A 12500-nucleotide genomic window follows, 5' to 3' on the forward strand; every position below is an offset into this window, starting at 1 on the left:
CCTATATAGACGTCTGTAACACTGGGCCTTTACTAGTCCTGTATTAGTGGACCTATATAGACGTCTGTAACACTGGGCCTTTACTAGTCCTGTATTAACAGACCTATATAGACGTCTGTAACACTGGGCCTTTACTAGTCCTGTATTAACAGACCTATATAGACGTCTGTAACACTGGGCCTTTACTAGTCCTGTATTAGTGGACCTATATAGACGTCTGTAACACTGGACCTTTACTAGTCCTGTATTAACAGACCTATATAGACGTCTGTAACACTGGGCCTTTACTAGTCCTGTATTAACAGACCTATATAGACGTCTGTAACACTGGACCTTTACTAGTCCTGTATTAACAGACCTATATAGACGTCTGTAACACTGGGCCTTTACTAGTCCTGTATTAGTGGACCTATATAGACGTCTGTAACACTGGGCCTTTACTAGTCCTGTATTACTAGTCCTGTATTAACAGACCTTTACTAGTCCTGTATTAACAGACCTTTACTAGTCCTGTATTAACAGACCTATATAGACGTCTGTAACACTGGACCTTTACTAGTCCTGTATTAACAGACCTATATAGACGTCTGTAACACTGGACCTTTACTAGTCCTGTATTAACAGACCTTTACTAGTCCTGTATTAACAGGCCTATATAGACGTCTGTAACACTGGGCCTTTACTAGTCCTGTATTAGTGGACCTATATAGACGTCTGTAACACTGGGCCTTTACTAGTCCTGTATTAACAGGCCTATATAGACGTCTGTAACACTGGACCTTTACTAGTCCTGTATTAACAGACCTTTACTAGTCCTGTATTAGTGGACCTATATAGACGTCTGTAACACTGGACCTTTACTAGTCCTGTATTAACAGACCTTTACTAGTCCTGTATTAACAGACCTTTACTAGTCCTGTATTAACAGACCTTTACTAGTCCTGTATTAACAGACCTATATAGCAGTCTGTAACACTGGGCCTTTACTAGTCCTGTATTAACAGACCTTTACTAGTCCTGTATTAACAGACCTTTACTAGTCCTGTATTAACAGACCTTTACTAGTCCTGTATTAACAGACCTTTACTAGTCCTGTATTAACAGGCCTTTACTAGTCCTGTATTAACAGACCTTTACTAGTCCTGTATTAACAGACCTTTACTAGTCCTGTATTAACAGACCTATATAGACGTCGGTAACACTGGACCTTTCCTCGTCCTGTGTTAACAGAATTTGCAGCACCCTCCGGCGGCTGTGTGTGTGTGTGTGTGTGTGTGTGTGTGTGTGTGTGTGTGTGTGTGTGTGTGTGTGTGTGTGTGTGTGTGTGTGTGTGTGTGTGTGTGTGTGTGTGTGTGTGTGTGTGTGTGTGCTTTTGCGTCATATGCATGTGCACATGCACGTGCGTGTTGGCCCACAGGTTGACATTGTGTGCTGTATGTATGATTATGAGAAATCAGGTCGTAGGGAAAGTAACCCGTTTAATAGCGGCCTGTGTTTGGCTGTTACAGTACGTAACTCTCCTCTCTCCTCCCCCTGTGTGGTTGGACTGTGTTTGGCTGTTACTGTAGGTGTACGTACCCCTCCTGACTCTACCCCCTTTGTGGTTGGGTCGTTCTGCAGCTGTGGTGATGAGACAACAAGGCCGTTCTCTCTCACTGGGGCTGAAGATCTCCTCTGGCGAGATGGCCTGGTCTATATGAGGACAGTCTTCATTGGCTAGAGCTGCGTTGGCCGCCTCCAGCTTGGAATCTTCAGACAGACACACAGGAGATTCCATAGAAACAGAATTAGAACAGGAGATTCCATAGAAACAGAATTAGAACAGGAGATTCCATAGAAACAGAATTAGAACAGGAGATTCCATAGAAATAGAATTAGAACAGGAGATTCAAATGAAATGGGAATAGAACAGGAGATTCCATGAAAATAGAATTAAAACAGGAGATTCCATAGAAACAGAATTAGAACAGGAGATTCCATAGAAACAGAATTAGAACAGGAGATTCCATGGAAAAAGAATTAGAACAGGAGATTCCATAGAAACAGAATTAGAACAGGAGATTCCATGGAAATAGAATTAGAACAGGAGATTCCATAGAAACAGAATTAGAACAGGAGATTCCATGGAAATAGAATTAGAACAGGAGATTCCATAGAAATATAATTAGAACAGGAGATTCCATGGAAAGAGAATTAGAACAGGAGATTCCAAAGAATAATAATTAAAATTAGAACAGGAGATTCCATAGAAATAGAATTAGAACAGGAGAACAGGAGATTCGATAGAAATAGAATTAGAATAGTAGATTCCATGGAAATAGAATTAGAACAGGAGATTCCATGGAAACAGAAATAGAACAGAAGCTTCCATAGAAATAGAATTAGAATAGGAGATTCCATGGAAATAGAATTAGAACAGGAGATTGCATAGAAATAGAATTAGAACAGGAGATTCCATAGAAATAGAATTAGAACAGGAGATTCCAAAGAAATGGGAATAGAACAGGAGATTCCATGGAAATATAATTAAAATTAGAACAGGAGATTCCATAGAAAAGGAATTAGAACAGGAGATTCCTTGGAAACCGAATTAGAACAGGAGATTCCATATCAATAGAATTAGAACAGGAGATTCCATATCAATAGAATTAGAACAGGAGATTCCATATCAATAGAATTAGAACAGGAGATTCCATAGAAATAGAATTAGAACAGGAGATAAAATATTTTAAATGCTCCTTGTCCAACTGCCAAACAAGAGACCAGAGCAGAGAACTGCAACAATTAGATAAATGGGCATCCAATTCAATACAACTTCATTCATTCCCTCAGAGGCTAACCTCCCTTTAATCAGTGCTGAGGTCTGGCAAAAGTTAATCATATGATGTTTAGTAACAAACAACAACATTACCAGCTTAAAGGACCTACATATAGGATTTTTTCAACAACAAAAATATAATTTCAAGAAAATGTCCATAATATAGCTGCAGTAATAGGGGAATGATATTGTTTTAAAGTGTTACTTACCCGCCAGTGTTGTGCTTGGCTGTGATATTCGCCTATTGATTTCTGCCGCCGGAGAGGCATCTGTTGTCAAAATGGGAAAGCTGTTTTGACTTTGTGGCTGTGTTATCTAGTGGAAGTAGGGTCAAGTGACCAATGTAGAAAAATCATAATTTCCTGGTTACTAAAATTCTACACTGTTAGCTCTATTTCGGGTTTATGTGAGGAAACAAGCATTGAATAGCGTAGGGAATTATTGTGCTATCTAAATCGCTGTGAAAATATATTTTAACCAAAACCAAAAGGAGATTGAGTCTCCGTTATGTTACAGGGAAATTGGAGTGGGGGATATGTTTTGAATGGAACATAGTGCTGTTGCAATTCACCTATCTTACTTTTTATTTTATTTAACTAGGCAAGTCAGTTAAGAACAAATTCCTATTTACAATGACGGCCTACCCTGGCCAAACCCGTACAACCCTGGGCCAATTGTACCCCGCCCCATGGGATTCAAATCACGGCCGGATGTGACACAGCCTGGATTCGAACCAGGTACTGCAGTAACGCGTCTTGCACTGAAATTCAGTGCCTTAGACCGCTTCGCCACTCGGAAGCCCGCATAGGGGAGAAGGTCTGAGAAATTCCAGGTGCAGCACCTTCAATTAGAAGATATTTCTAATTATAATAATAATTATAATTATAATTCAATTAGAAGCTTTATGTCGAGTGTTACATTCTGTACTGCACATATCCCAGCATGATTCAAATCAAATATTAAATCTAAATCAATTATGATAGCACTGCTTTGGACAGTCAACAGTAGGATTTTACAGTGTGTACAGTAGTAGTGGGAGAGATGGTGTCTGGACTCAGATGGTTAGTGGTGGTGATGGTGTCTGGACTCAGATGGTTAGTGGGTGTAGTGGTGGTGATGGTGTCTGGACTCAGATCGTTAGTGGGTGTAGTGGTGGTGATGGTGTCTGGACTCAGATGGTTAGTGGGTGTAGTGGTGGTGATGGTGTCTGGACTCAGATGGTTAGTGGGTGTAGTGGTGGTGATGGTGTCTGGACTCAGATCGTTAGTGGGTGTAGTGGTGGTGATGGTGTCTGGACTCAGATGGTTAGTGGGTGTAGTGGTGGTGATGGTGTCTGGACTCAGATGGTTAGTGGGTGTAGTGATGGTGATGGTGTCTGGACTCAGATCGTTAGTGGGTGTAGTGGTGGTGATGGTGTCTGGACTCAGATGGTTAGTGGGTGTAGTGATGGTGATGGTGTCTGGACTCAGATGGTTAGTGGGTGTAGTGGGAGAGATGGTGTCTGGACTCAGATGGTTAGTGGTGGTGATGGTGATGGTGTCTGGACTCAGATGGTTAGTGGGTGTAGTGGGGGGTGATGGTGTCTGTACTCAGATGGTTAGTGGGTGTAGTGGTGGTGATGGTGTCTGGACTCAGATGGTTAGTGGGTGTAGTGATGGTGATGGTGTCTGGACTCAGATGGTTAGTGGGTGTAGTGGGAGAGATGGTGTCTGGACTCAGATGGTTAGTGGTGGTGATGGTGTCTGGACTCAGATGGTTAGTGGGTGTAGTGGTGGTGATGGTGTCTGGACTCAGATGGTTAGTGGGTGTAGTGGGAGAGATGGTGTCTGGACTCAGATGGTTAGTGGGTGTAGTGGTGGTGATGGTGTCTGGACTCAGGTCGTTAGTGGGTGTAGTGGTGGTGATGGTGTCTGGACTCAGATGGTTAGTGGGTGTAGTGATGGTGATGGTGTCTGGACTCAGATGGTTAGTGGGTGTAGTGGGGGGTGATGGTGTCTGGACTCAGATGGTTAGTGGGTGTAGTGGTGGTGATGGTGTCTGGACTCAGATGGTTAGTGGGTGTAGTGGTGGTGATGGTGTCTGGACTCAGATGGTTAGTGGGTGTAGTGATGGTGATGGTGTCTGGACTCAGATGGTTAGTGGGTGTAGTGGTGGTGATGGTGTCTGGACTCAGATGGTTAGTGGGTGTAGTGGTGGTGATGGTGTCTGGAATCAGATGGTTAGTGGGAGAGATGGTGTCTGTACTCAGATGGTTAGTGGGTGTAGTGGTGGTGATGGTGTCTGGACTCAGATCGTTAGTGGGTGTAGTGGTGGTGATGGTCTCTGGACTCAGATGGTTAGTGGGTGTAGTGGGGGTGATGGTGTCTGGACTCAGATGGTTAGTGGGTGTAGTGGTGGTGATGGTGTCTGGACTCAGATGGTTAGTGGGTGTAGTGGGGGGTGATGGTGTCTGGACTCAGATGGTTAGTGGGTGTAGTGGTGGTGATGGTGTGTGGACTCAGATGGTTAGTGGGTGTAGTGATGGTGATGGTGTCTGGACTCAGATGGTTAGTGGGTGTAGTGGGGGGTGATGGTGTCTGGACTCAGATGGTTAGTGGGTGTAGTGGTGGTGATGGTGTCTGGACTCAGATGGTTAGTGGGTGTAGTGGTGGTGATGGTGTCTGGAATCAGATGGTTAGTGGGAGAGATGGTGTCTGGACTCAGATGGTTAGTGGGTGTAGTGATGGTGATGGTGTCTGGACTCAGATCGTTAGTGGGTGTAGTGGTGGTGATGGTCTCTGGACTCAGATGGTTAGTGGGTGTAGTGGTGGTGATGGTGTCTGGACTCAGATGATTAGTGGGTGTAGTGGTGGTGATGGTGTCTGGACTCAGATGGTTAGTGGGTGTAGTGATGGTGATGGTGTCTGGACTCAGATGGTTAGTGGGTGTAGTGGTGGTGATGGTGTCTGGACTCAGATGGTTAGTGGGTGTAGTGGTGGTGATGGTGTCTGGACTCAGATGATTAGTGGGTGTAGTGGTGGTGATGGTGTCTGGACTCAGATGGTTAGTGGGTGTAGTGGTGGTGATGGTGTCTGGACTCAGATGGTTAGTGGGTGTAGTGGTGGTGATGGTGTCTGGACTCAGATGGTTAGTGGGTGTAGTGGTGGTGATGGTGTCTGGACTCAGATGGTTAGTGGGAGAGATGGTGTCTGGACTCAGATGGTTAGTGGGTGTAGTGGGGGGTGCATTTTAGTATGCTACGTCGGATGGTGTCAACGTGAGACAAGTATGTTAGCCTTAAAAACATCAACCCACTTGACAAGTAGCAGCCTAGTACCTCGGTAGCTCATGTTAGTCACCTGCATTCAATGATCTGCACAAGTCCATGCTTGTCCAGTACTTAACGTGATGCGATATTCCTTTAAATGCCTCAAATAAACACGGAACTTTAACTTGTTCTTACTCTTTTGTAGTAAAGCTGTAGTAGTTACCATAGTAACAACATTTCTGTTATCGATGCCAAATTACTACACTTAACAACAATCGCTAACTTCATACTGGTATTTAGTTTACAGAATATTTTATATATCTTTACATTGCCTTGATGTAAGCCCCTTACACATATTTGAATCTTCATTACATAATTATTACTATAGAGGTGTGTGTGTGTGTGTGTGTGTGTGTGTGCGTGCGTGCGTGCGTGCGTGCGTGCGTGCGTGCGTGCGTGCGACACGGATGCAGATGCCAGACTGGCTGTGAGAGTGCTAGGAAGGTGGCAGTGAGTCATGTGCTACGTCCCACGGGCTACATCGCAATCTGCTAATCATACAGCTTATTGATCTTTTAATAAATGAGAGATGAATTTGTTCAATCAGAAGTGGCCGAGTTACCTGGTTGAGCCACTGGGAGTAGAGGGAGGGCGTCTACAGACAAACAGTGAGACAGCAGAACGATGGAGAGAAGAGAAGAGAAGATAAAAGACAAGACGACAAACAGTGAGACAGACGGTGAGAGAGACAGTGAGACAGACAGTGAGACAGACAGTGAGACAGACAGTGAGACAGACAGTGAGACAGACAGTGAGACAGACAGTGAGACAGACAGTGAGACAGACAGTGAGACAGACAGTGAGACAGACAGTGAGACAGACAGTGAGACAGACAGTGAGACAGACAGGGGGACAAACAGGGGGACAAACAGTGAGACAGACAGTGAGAGAGACAGTGAGACAAACAGGGGGACAAACAGTGAGACAGACAGTGAGAGAGACAGTGAGACAGACAGTGAGAGAGACAGTGAGACAGACAGTGAGACAGACAGTGAGACAAACAGTGAGACAGACGGTGAGAGAGACAGTGAGACAAACAGTGAGACAGACAGTGAGACAGACAGTGAGACAAACAGTGAGACAGACAGTGAGAGAGACAGTGAGACAGACAGTGAGACAGACAGTGAAACAGACAGTGAGACAGACGGTGAGAGAGACAGTGAGACAAACAGTGAAACAAACAGTGAGACAGACAGTGAGACAGACAGTGAGACAGACAGTGAGACAGACAGTGAAACAAACAGTGAGACAGACAGTGAGACAGACAGTGAGACAGACAGTGAGACAAACAGTGAAACAAACAGTGAGACAGACAGTGAGACAGACAGTGAGACAGACAGTGAGACAGACAGTGAGACAGCTGAACAATAGGATGTTGCAGGAGAGTTTGACCACAGAGAAGAGAAGAAATGAGGAGGAGAGAAAAGAAGAGATTTCATACCTGGAAACTTTACTTTGAAGACGTCATCGTGTGTCAGAGTAATGTTTTGAGCCAGAGCCAAAACGGGGTGGACTACGTTCGGGCTTTCAGGAAGGAGCGGTGCTTTATGGGGCGTTGGAGGAGAGTTGATGCTGGTCTTATAGTAGTTGGGTGATCCTGGTTGGGGTGCTCGCGGGATATGCTTGTTCTTCTTCTTTGGTAGCTTCTGCTTCGCCATGGCCAAGGAGTAATACATTCCAAAGTTGTTGACGATCACAGGGACGGGCATGGCGATGGTCAGTACACCCGACAGGGCGCACAACGCTCCGACAAGCATGCCCGACCACGTCTGGGGGTACATGTCGCCGTAACCAAGGGTCGTCATGGTAACAACGGCCCACCAGAATCCGATGGGGATGTTTTTGAAGTGTGTGTGCTCGCTGGCGCGCGGGTCGGTCGGATCTGCTCCCATCCGTTCGGCGTAGTAGATCATCGTGGCGAAGATGAGGACTCCGAGAGCGAGGAAGATGATGAGGAGGAGGAACTCATTGGTGCTAGCCCGTAACGTGTGACCCAGAACCCTCAGGCCTACGAAGTGACGGGTCAGCTTGAAGATACGAAGGATCCTGACAAACCTCACCACCCTCAGGAACCCCAGAACATCCTTAGCTGCTTTAGACGACAGCCCGCTCAGCCCGACCTCCAGGTAGAACGGTAAGATAGCCACGAAGTCGATAACGTTGAGAGCTTTCTTCATGAACTCCATCTTGTCCGGACAGAATATGACTCGCATCATGAACTCGAAGGTAAACCAGACCACGCAGACGCCCTCGATATAGGTGAGATAGACCACCGTCTCCGTTTCCTGGTACACATGCTCCACCGTTACGTTGTCCACCAGCTCCAGCTCGGTGCGGTTCACGATGGGGTTGAAGAACTCGTGGGTCTCCAGACAGAAGGTGGAGATGGACACGAGGATGAAAAACAGAGACGCCAGGGCTATCCACTGTGGAGGGAGAGAGGGGAGGAGAGAGGGGAGGGAAATGGAGAGGAGGACGGAGAGAGAGAGAGTGAAAAGGGGAGAGAGTAATTGGGGAGGGAGAGAGTGGGATAAGGGAGAGGGGAGGAGAGGGTACGAGTGGAGAGGGGAGGAGTGGAGAGAGGGGAGAGGAGGAGAGAGGGGAGGAGTGGAGAGGAGGACGGAGAGAGAGAGAGTGAAAAGGGGAGAGAGTAATGGAGGGAGAGAGTGGGATAGGGAAAGGGAGAGGGTAGGAGTGGAGAGGAGAAGAGAAGAGAGGGGAGGAGAGGAGAGAGGGGAGGGGAGGAGTGGAGAGAAGGGAGGGGAGGAGAGAGTTTGGGATTTAGTGAATGATTTGACCCAAATACAATGCTTTTAGTTTTTTAAATATTTAGGACTAACATTTCTTGCCACCTATTCAGAAACTGAGTAGTTGCTGAGTAGCTGCTGCCTTGACAGGAACTAATGGGGATCCATAATAAACCCCAGGAAGAGTAGCTGCTGCCTTGGCAGGAACTAATGGGGATCCATAATAAACCCCAGGAAGAGTAGCTGCTGCCTTGGCAGGAACTAATGAGGATCCATAATAAACCCCAGGAAGAGTAGCTGCTGCCTTGGCAGGAACTAATGGGGATCCATAATAAACCCCAGGAAGAGTAGCTGCTGCCTTGGCAGGAACTAATGGGGATCCATAATAAACCTCAGGAAGAGTAGCTGCTGCCTTGGCAGGAACTAATGGGGATCCATAATAAACCCCAGGAAGAGTAGCTGCTGCCTTGGCAGGAACTAATGGGGATCCATAATAAACCCCAGGAAGAGTAGCTGCTGCCTTGGCAGGAACTAATGGGGATCCATAATAAACCCCAGGAAGAGTAGCTGCTGCCTTGGCAGGAACTAATGGAGATCCATAATAAACCCCAGGAAGATTAGCTGCTGCCTTGGCAGGAACTAATGGGGATCCATAATAAACCCCAGGAAGAGTAGCTGCTGCCTTGGCAGGAACTAATGGGGATCCACAATAAACCCCAGGAAGAGTAGCTGCTGCCTTGGCAGGAACTAATTGGGATCCATAATAAACCCCAGGAAGAGTAGCTGCTGCCTTGGCAGGAACTAATGGGGATCCATAATAAACCCCAGGAAGAGTAGCTGCTGCCTTGGCAGGAACTAATGGGGATCCATAATAAACTCCAGGAAGAGTAGCTGCTGCCTTGGCAGGAACTAACGGGGATCCATAATAAACCCTAGGAAGAGTAGCTGCTGCTTTGGCAGGAACTAATGGGGATCCATAATAAACCCCAGGAAGAGTAGCTGCTGCCTTGGCAGGAACTAACGGGGATCCATAATAAACCCCAGGAAGAGTAGCTGCTGCCTTGGCAGGAACTAATGGGGATCCATAATAAACCCCAGGAAGAGTAGCTGCTGCCTTGGCAGGAACTAATGGGGATCCATAATAAACCCCAGGAAGAGTAGCTGCTGCCTTGGCAGGAACTAATGGGGATCCATAATAAACCCCAGGAAGAGTAGCTGCTGCCTTGGCAGGAACTAACGGGGATCCATAATAAACCCCAGGAAGAGTAGCTGCTGCCTTGGCAGGAACTAATGGGGATCCATAATAAACCCCAGGAAGAGTAGCTGCTGCCTTGGCAGGAACTAACGGGGATCCATAATAAATACAAATACAGGATGTTTTGAGTGAAGTGACAATGTACAGCGTGCTCTTTCTGGGCTTATAGGCACCCTTTCCATTTTTTACAACCCATGATCCATGTCTAACTGATGAAAGAGTCGTTGCAGGTCTCTTTGTTGATGTCGCGTTTGACTTTGAATGTGAGTTTGTGTGGCCTCAGCTCAGCCTATCAGAAAACCGGTAGAGGGACCGGTAGGGTCCTGGTAGGGGGACCGGCCCATCCTGGTAGGGGGGCCGGGCCATCCCCCACTGATCATCCAAAGGCTCATTATAGATTAGTATAACAGAGAAATTGCACAAAATTCTTTTTTTCTTTTTTTTTTCTTAACCTTTAACGAGTCACCAACCCGGATCCGGGATCACCCCCCACCCCCCCCACACTGATTAGCATCGCTAGCATAGCTTCACAAGTAAATAGTAGCATCTAAATATCATTAAATCACAAGTCCAAGACACCAGATGAAAGATACAGATCTTGTGAATAAACCCATCATTTCTGTTTTTTAAAATGTTTTACAGGGAAGACACAATATGTAAATCTATTAGCTAACCACGTTAGCAAAATACACCATCTTTCTTTGTCCACCATTTTCTCTCTCCACCACTAGCTATCACCAATTCGGCTAAACTAAGATATTGATAGCAACAAACCAAGAAAAAAACTCATCAGATGACAGTCTGATAACATATTTATGGTATAGGATAGGTGTTGTTAGAAAAAAGTGCATATTTCAGGTAGAAATCACAGTTTACAATTGCACCGACCATCACAAATCGACTAGAATTACTAGATAGAGCAACGTGTATGACCAATTTACTCATCATAAAACATTTCATAAAAATAGACAAAGCATAGCAATGGAAAGACACAGTTCTTGTGATTTCAGACCATATTTCAGATTTTCTAAGCGTTTTTCAGCGAAAACACAATAAATCGATAAGTTAGCATACCACATGTGAAAACGTTAGTAGAGCATGAATTCAAGGCAAAGGGAGCTATAACGTTATCATCGCCAAAATATATTAATTTTTTCACTAACCTTCTCAGAATTCTTCCGATGACACTCCTGTAACATCATTTTACAACATACATATACAGTTTGTTCGAAAAGGTGCATATTTAGCCATACAAAACCGTGGTTATACAATGGAAATAGTCACAACTCAAGCATCAAAATGAGGGACGTCAGCTTTCAGAGTGATCTAGTTTAATCGAAAGCTAATCATATACTTGACTAAAAAATACAGAGTTGACAGGAATCGAAAGACAAATTAGTTCTTAATGCAACCGCTGACTTACATTTTTAAAATTATCCTTACTTTTCAATACAGGGTTCGCCAAGTGAAGCTATACCAAACAAAATGGCGAAATATGCGTTTAAAATATTTCGACAGAACAACGATTTATCATATTAAATATTGCTTACTTTGAGCTGTTCTTCCATCAGATTCTTGGGCAATGTATTCTTTCTTGGGTTTAATCTTCTTTTGGTCGAAAGATGTCCTTTGTCCGTCTAAATGCCCGCTAACGTTCGACCGGGACCCCGAAATGTGCCCGGTGCTTCACATAGAAATGCATCAAAATCGCACTAAACGGATATAAATTGCTATAAAACGGTTTAAATTAACTACCTTATGATGTTTCTAAGTCCTATATCGAATTAAATTACAGACGGATACATTTTACGTTGATAACCGAGCCTTTGAAAATGGCATCCGGAGGTGTCTTCCTGCGTAAAGGCGAGCGTCGAAAGGGGGGCTACCCTCACTCCTTGGTCCTTTATAACCTCTGAGAGCTACGCAGAAGGCCCATTCCACTTCTCATTGGTTACTGACATCCAGGGGAAGGCGGGTGCAGTTCGTGTCGTTCCATAGGATAGACAGAGACCTTAAAAACTGATCTGAAACCAGAGCTTCGCTCTCAGACCTTTCACTGTCTGTCATGGATTTCGCTGTAGAAAGAGTTCTGGGTCACCCACAGACATCATTCCAACTTTGTATGAAACTAGAAAGTGTTTTCTATCCAATAGAATTAATAATATGCATATTGTACGAGCAAGAATTGAGTACTAGGCAGTTTAATTTGGAGACGACAAAATGCTAATTCGGAACAGCACCCCCTGTAGTCGCAAGATGTTCATGGGCCCCCGGCCCGAACTTAGTCCACCCCATCTGACATTCGCCAGAATTGCCAGATGGCTCATACACCCCTGATTTTGACCAGAGCCTGATGGGAGTCCCGATGGGCCC

General features: G+C 45.2%; 1 protein-coding gene across 1 annotated transcript in view; it reads right to left on the reverse strand.

Annotated features, from left to right (window-relative positions):
* The window catches only part of LOC120065993 (potassium voltage-gated channel subfamily C member 1-like), a 40577-nt gene that overhangs the window by 4037 nt on the left and 24040 nt on the right, over nt 1-12500 (reverse strand). Inside the window, exons 2-4 of the mRNA XM_039017033.1 lie at nt 7675-8551; nt 7567-7605; nt 1579-1749 (exon numbers count right to left, since the gene is read on the reverse strand). Coding sequence (XP_038872961.1) covers nt 1579-1749; nt 7567-7605; nt 7675-8551 — 1087 coding nt within the window. The remainder of the gene's footprint in view (nt 1-1578; nt 1750-7566; nt 7606-7674; nt 8552-12500) is intronic.

Source organism: Salvelinus namaycush, chromosome 21 (genome assembly GCF_016432855.1).
Source record: "Salvelinus namaycush isolate Seneca chromosome 21, SaNama_1.0, whole genome shotgun sequence".
In the NCBI taxonomy this organism is placed as follows: domain Eukaryota; kingdom Metazoa; phylum Chordata; class Actinopteri; order Salmoniformes; family Salmonidae; genus Salvelinus; species Salvelinus namaycush.